The sequence below is a fragment of the Theobroma cacao genome, chromosome 5 (genome assembly GCF_053813885.1).
Source record: "Theobroma cacao isolate CCN51 chromosome 5, ASM5381388v1, whole genome shotgun sequence".
Taxonomy (NCBI): Eukaryota; Viridiplantae; Streptophyta; class Magnoliopsida; order Malvales; family Malvaceae; genus Theobroma; species Theobroma cacao.
Genome location: NC_142643.1, coordinates 36,147,592 through 36,154,562, shown reverse-complemented (window position 1 = coordinate 36,154,562; position 6,971 = coordinate 36,147,592). Strand labels below are relative to the sequence as shown.

Genomic DNA, 6,971 nt, shown 5'->3' with positions numbered 1-6,971 from the left:
TACCCTATTGTCTCCAACAAAATGGGGTTAGTGAGAGAAAGAATCGAACCATAATTAAGATGGCTCGATGTCTTTTTTTTTAGAAAGGATTACCAAAAAGCTTCTAGGTAGAAGCTATCAATGTTGCTGTGAATTTGCTAAATATTTTGTCAACTCAAAGCTTGAATTCAAAGACTCCTCATGAAGCTTGGTTTGGATACAAGCTGTCGATCTCTCACATAAGAGTGTTTGGCTGTGTAAGCTATGCCCAAATTCCTGATGAAAAGATATCGAAGTTGGATGCTAAGACACAGGTTGTTATTAATCTTGGCTTCAGCGAAATCTCCGAAGGATATCGACTATATGATGTTGAGACCAAGAAGGTTCAAGTCAGTAGAGATGTTGCATTTGATGAATTCAGTAGGTGCAATTGGGGGACAAACTCAGTTGAAAGCTCAAAAGACTTGAGTATTATTAATGATGGTCCAGCTCAATTGGAGAATCAGCTTAAAGATGAAAATATTGATGATTATCTAGTGCGAGACACAAGATCTCTGCAAGATGTGTATGAGTGTTGCAATGTTATTATCTTGGAGCCAACAAGTTATATAGAGGCAACTAAAGATCAACACTGGATTAAAGCTATGTGTGATGAGATTGAGATGATTAACAAGAACCAAACTTGGCATCTTGTAGACAAACCAGCAAACCAAAAAGTGATAGGGGTTAAGTGGGTCTTTAAAACTAAACTTAATGCAGATGGAACAGTTAACAAATACAAGGCACACCTGGTAGCTAAAGGGTATGCTCAAGAATATGGGGTAGACTTCTCTGAGACGTTTGCACTAATGGCTAGACACAATACCATTCGACTTCTAACAGCTTTAATAGCCAAAGAAAGTTGGAAGATCTGGCACTTAAATGTGAAATTTGCATTCTTGAATGGCTTCATAACAAAAGATGTCTACATTGAGCAACCTGAAGGTTTTGAAGAGAAAGGAAGTGAGAACAAAGTTTGCAAGCAACCTGAAGGTTTTGAAGAGAAAGGAAGTGAGAACAAAGTTTGCAGGCTTATTACAGCACTATGTGGTCTTAAGTAGGCACCAAGGGCCTGGTATGAATGAATTGATAGTTACTTGAGGAGTAAAGGATTAAATCGAAGCATAAATGAGCCAACTTTGTATGTGTTAAGCTCAAATGGCTTTGTAAATTTGTTGGTCTCATTGTACGTTGATGACTTACCGGTCATAGGTCCAGATAGTTATGTTGTAGATAATTTTAAAATGAAGATGAAGCAGGAGTTTGAAATGACAAATCTTGGTGAGATGACTTTCTTCTTGGGCATGGAATTTGTTCAAAAACCAAATTATATATGTATCCATCAAACCAAGTATGCAAGGGAGTTGTTGTAACAATTCAACATGGAAGCTTGTAAGTCAATAGATACTCCATCAGCCTCAAACAATAAGTTTTGCAAGAATGATGGTAGTGGAGATGCTAATGGTGTAGTTTACAGAAGTTTAGTTAGATGTTTATTGTATCTGACAGCTTCTCAGCCTAATATAATGTATGTTGCTAGTGTTCTTTCAAGGTATATGCAAGAGCCATCAGAATTTCACTTTATTGCAACCAAAGGGGTGTTACAGTATGTGAAGGGACAATGAATTTTGGTCTCAAATTCAGCTAAAAATTCAACAATAATCTATTGGGGTATTGCGACAATGATTGGGGTGGAAGTCTTGAAGATTCTTGAAGATTCTTGAAGCACCACAGGTTTTTGTTTTTCTTTCGATAACGCTGTGTTTACTTGGAATTGCAAGAAACAAGATGTAGTTGCACAGTCCACCGTGAAGGTCGAGTATATAGCTACTGCTACTGCTACTAATCACGCCTTGTGGTTGAGAAAAATGCTTAAAGATATTGGATTCAAGTAAAGAGAAGAAACAACTCTTTGGATTGACAATCAATCTACAATTGATATTGCCAACAATCCAGTGCATCATGGGAGAACAAAACACATTAGGGTGAAATATCATGCTATTCGAGATGCCATTAAAGAAAAAGAAATTGCTATATATCACTGCAATTCTTCTGAACAGCTATCAGATATTCTAACCAAGAGTTTGAGTAAGGAAAGATTTGTTTATCTCAGGACTGTGCTTGGTGTGTGTGAGATACAGTCCAAAGAGATGTGTTGAAGTTGGAATGCATCTCTTTAATTATTGTTAGTGTTTATCTGAGCAGCCAGCAGATACTACATGCTGGTGCATAAGACTCGTTTAAGTTTAGTCTTACTTTTATGTTGCAATCAGTTATTGTTGATTATCCTACTTGGCACATGTTAGTCTACCACTTAGAATTATAGATCAATTATCTATTGAATTTACTTAGTGGGTAGTTGTCAGTTTCTAATTTCATGTTTTATGGTTTTTTTTTTTCCTGTACTTAAGCTTTAAGTAACAAACTGATATGAAAGAAGAAGTAGTTCTGTTTTTTCTTCACATTGCTGCCCTTAAACATTCTCTTTACTTTCCCTTCATTTTCCTTCACTTTATTTTTTAAAGTTCATCAAACCCTCAAGCCTGTCATCCTCTCTAATAGCAATCAAATCTCAGCTAAAATTTTTTTCCAGCCATGTGGTCTAATACCTATTAACAAACATTTTACAGGAATTTTCAAACTTAAAGAACAACAGTATTATCTGATTAGAGGCAAAATCTTGAAGCGACTTAAAAGTATATGAGACTGTAATACTTGCAATGCTGTGTGCGCTTGTGATTAGTAATACCTTGTAAAAACCTCGTATTACTATTAATAAAATTCCCAAACAAATTCTGGTAGAGAACCAGAATTGAGAACACCAGGCTCAAACATTTTTCCCCATAATAAGTCAAAAAGAGATGAATACATACAAGACATGAACAAAACCGAGTTGATCTTTACTTTGATATTCATTCAAACGGGAAGTGATTGATCCTCAGAAGTGGAGAGCTCCAGATTTGGAAGGCAATTCCTTGTGTTAAGGGACTGAAGTGTTCTCACCACTTCAAACATTGATGGCCTTTTTTCAGGCATAACAGCAGTGCAACGCATGGCGATTTCAAGAGCTCCTAGCATCTCTTTTTGGGAAGAATTTGATATCTTAGGGTCAAGAACTTGCAATGCCCCATTGGTAATATTAACTTTTCTACGAACCCACTTCACAATATCAAGGGAGTCCAAGGATTCAATGTCCTCAGCTTGTCGGCCAGTTATGAGCTCTAACAGCACAACACCAAAGCTATAAACATCCATTTGTTCAGTTGCTTTCTTACTGTATCCATGTTCTGCAATCAAACAACTGACTCAGTTAGAGTTTTAGCTCAAAATTTTAGAAGATCAGGTTTATATTTATCTAACATAAAAAGTGTAATCACAAGTAACTGATTAAAAATATTGTTTGGTCCACATAATTGTTTCTCATATGCCTCAATTAACCAAAACAAAGTAGTCTGATTAATAATACATCATGTAGAGAAGGCCGTTGTTTAGAGATGCCTGAGAAGTGATTAATTAAATATACCATATGATGTAAAAATATTAATAGAAGCCTACTCTGTTGAATTAATGCCTAGGAAAGAAATACCACCAATTGGCAAAAATGGTGTTTAAATAAAGACCTTGACTGCACTTCAGGGTTCAGAAGTCTCCGAGAACAACAAAAGAGATATCTTTGTTTATATGAAATTTTGAATTTTATTAGAATCAACTTTGAAAGATGTTTTCTATCCCAAGAATGAACTTGCAAAGTTACAATCCTAGAAATGCAGCAAAAGGGATTATTTGTTAAGACGGAGGCAAAACAGAGTTTGAATCAAATTCCGTTTAGCAATATGATGTGATAATATTCGTCCATCAAATTCCATCTAGATACATGAAAGCATTGATTTTGGACTAAATTTCAACAGATAATAAATTTATGTAACAATGCATCAAGGAACATTGCATTACTCTAATATAGAGTTTCTATGGGATCCGTTACCTGGTGCATTATAGCAGGAATGTATAAATTCTGAAGCCATAGTTGACTGAAATGGAACTTCACCAACTAGCCTATCAAGAGAGAAATCTGTAAGCTTTGGTTCATAATCCGTATCCAGAAGGATGTTTTTTGACTTCAGATTTCTGTGAAGCAAATGTGGAACATAATCCTTATGAAGGTATGCCAATCCTTGTGCAACCCCAATGGCAATCCTCAATCGAAGAATCCATTGCAACTGAAAATCTGGTCTGCAAATCAAATCCCCTAAACTTCCCTTCTTTAAGAATTCATAAATAAGAAAGATGGATTCATCTGAATGGCAAAACCCCAAAACTTTCACAATGTTCTTATGTCTGATCTTGGCCAATGTCTTGACTTCAGCCTTCAAAGCTTTGGACGATTGGCTCCCAAAATTAACCAGTTTCTTTACAGCAACCAGTTCACCACTCGGTAGACTTATGCTATATGCCCTGCCAAAAGGGCCACCACTTCCTAGAGCACTTTTCTCGTCCATTCCTATTATCAAATCATGCTCAGTGAGTCTAAGAGGGTAGAAGAATACCGACCTCCAAACACCGATTTGAGACTTTCTCTTGGAATATCGATGAAACACAAAAACACCAGCAGCAACAATCACAGTTCCAATAGCAAATGCTATAGATATCAGAGCACATGTCAAGGTTGTCAGACCAGAAGTGTGATGTTTTGGCTGTTCATCAGAGCAAGAATTTGGCAATCCAGGGCCGCAGAGTCCAGGATTTCCTTCCAAAAATGAAGCTGGGAGACCTGATATTAGAGATAATGGGACCCTACCAGAGAGTTGGTTGAAGGATACATTGAAGAGAGCTAGCTTCAAGTTTTGGAGCCCCTGTGGAATAGAACCACTGAGACGGTTATCAGATAGATCAAGGTAAGTTAGCACTGGTAATTCAGCAAGGGAGGGTGGGATTTCTCCAGTGAGACTGTTATCCGCTAAAGACAATGAAACTAGTTTCCTACATTTCTTCAACTCTGGAATCTGACCAGACAGGGTATTATGGGAAAGATTTATTATACTCATAACAGGTGAGTCACAAAAGTTCGGAGGAATTTCACCAGATAAGCCATTTAGAGAAGCAGAAAATCTGTATAAGCTATTTACCAAGCCAAGGCCCTGAGGGATTTTACCAGTAAAGCTGTTATTATCTATCTGAACTTGCTCCAACTGGGCAGCCTTTGATATTGAATCTGGCAATTCCCCAGAGAATCGATTGTTTTCAGCTCTGAGGAGCATGAGTTTTGGTAAAGACCACAATCCACTAGGGAAACCACCAGAGAACCCATTATTTTGAACTTGAAAGATCTCAAGATTCAAGCACTCGGAAATGGAGTTAGGTATTGAACCACTGAATAAATTTGTGTGGAGACTGAGGAATTTAAGGCCTTTCCCATCACAAATACTTCTTGGAAATAACCCAAAGAGCTTGTTCTCTGAGATGTCAAAAGACACCAATTTCTTTAGAGAAGAGCCAAGTGTTTGGGGAAGCTTACCAGTCAGATTGTTCTGAGAGAGGTCCAAATTGGTCAAATTTTGTAAACCCACAAAAGATTCAGGGATTTCACCAAGAAAACCCGACCTTTGCAAAAAGAGCAGCTCAAGCTTCTCGAGCTTCCCAATATCAGTAGGAATCTCACTCACCAAGTAAGCATTTTGAGACAAATCAAGTACAACAAGCTCAGTAAAATTGCCGAAAACAAAAGGAACACTACCTGAAAGCAAGTTGCTTCCCAAGTTGAGCACTTGAAGATGCACCAATGACCCAATAGTCTCAGGAATCTTCCCTTCAACGTGATTTTTGCTCAGGTCAAGAACTTTCAAGGCATCAAACTGAGAAATCTGATCTGGGATAGTACCCCAAATGAGGTTGTTACTAAGATTCAAAGTCTCCAAGGAACTACACTCAGATAGGTGTAGTGGGATAGGCTGATCAAAAAGGTTATCAGCAAGGTTGAGCTGAGACAAATATGGTAGGTCGCATATGGAAGATGATATTTCACCAGAAAGATTCAAGCTTTGAAGGTTAATGGAAGATACATAGAGTGAAGGAGTAGGAATGCAAATAATACCAGTCCAGTTACAGTGATGAACACCAGAAGTGTTTGACCAACTGGAAAGAGAGTTCTTTGGGTCATCAATGAAAGCCTTAAAACTAAGAAGGGTATCAGCTTCAGTTGAGGCTGAACAAAACATGAAGAACGTGAAGCTGAGAGAGAGAAGAAAAGGGTAAATGCAGGCTGTAGCCATTGGAGGGGACTGAAAGAGCTAGCTTTGGTTGTTTTCAATGTTTTCTATATAATCTGTGAAGTGAAAGAGAGTATAACTCAGAGAAATGGACTGCTAGATGTTGATAGGCTCGTGGATATGTATGCAAAGTTGAAAAGAATGCATCATAAAGTCATGGGAATTCTTTGTTACACTTTCTTATACCACGGCTACTTTCTATTTTCTTTTCTTTTTTCCTTTTTTTCTTTTGATGAAACTGAAAATGGACTTCCCTTACGAAACTTTTTTCCAATTTTTTGCAAAGTTTCTGCAAAATTGAAAGTACTGTTTAACGTAGGTATATATGAATTTCTAAGGAAACATAAAAGTATTGCATTGAGTATTGTGCCCAAAAGTGTTGACCCATTGGTGAGGAGAGAGAGGTGATTAGAGATGTTGTGTAAATTGTTACAGCCTTGCAGGTTTTATCAGAGACAGAGAAAAAGAAGGTAAACCTGAAAAATAATATTCTTACGGCCTGGTTACCAGCCATGGATATTGTAAAGGGGAAAGCCAAATTCCCAGTTTCTTAATGAATTTATTCTCCTACCTTTCAAAAAAAAAAGTCATTAAGAGAATATAGCAAAAATTTTAAAAAGTTTATATATTATAAAAGATGCCCCCAAAAGTGTACGAGGCTCCGCCCCTGCTCCGATGTATGGACAAGCA

General features: G+C 37.3%; 1 protein-coding gene across 1 annotated transcript; it reads right to left on the bottom strand.

The window, feature by feature from the left end:
* Positions 1-2,696: 2,696 nt before the first annotated feature.
* Positions 2,697-6,416, bottom strand: LOC18599037 (Leucine-rich repeat receptor-like protein kinase family protein). The gene is made up of 2 exons (XM_018121107.2): positions 4,001-6,416; positions 2,697-3,305 (listed from the first exon to the last, which is right to left on the bottom strand). Exons 1-2 carry the CDS (start codon positions 6,282-6,284, stop codon positions 2,935-2,937), a joined length of 2,655 nt encoding a protein of 884 aa, XP_017976596.2. The 5' UTR covers positions 6,285-6,416; the 3' UTR covers positions 2,697-2,934.
* Between the last annotated feature and the right edge of the window lie 555 nt (positions 6,417-6,971).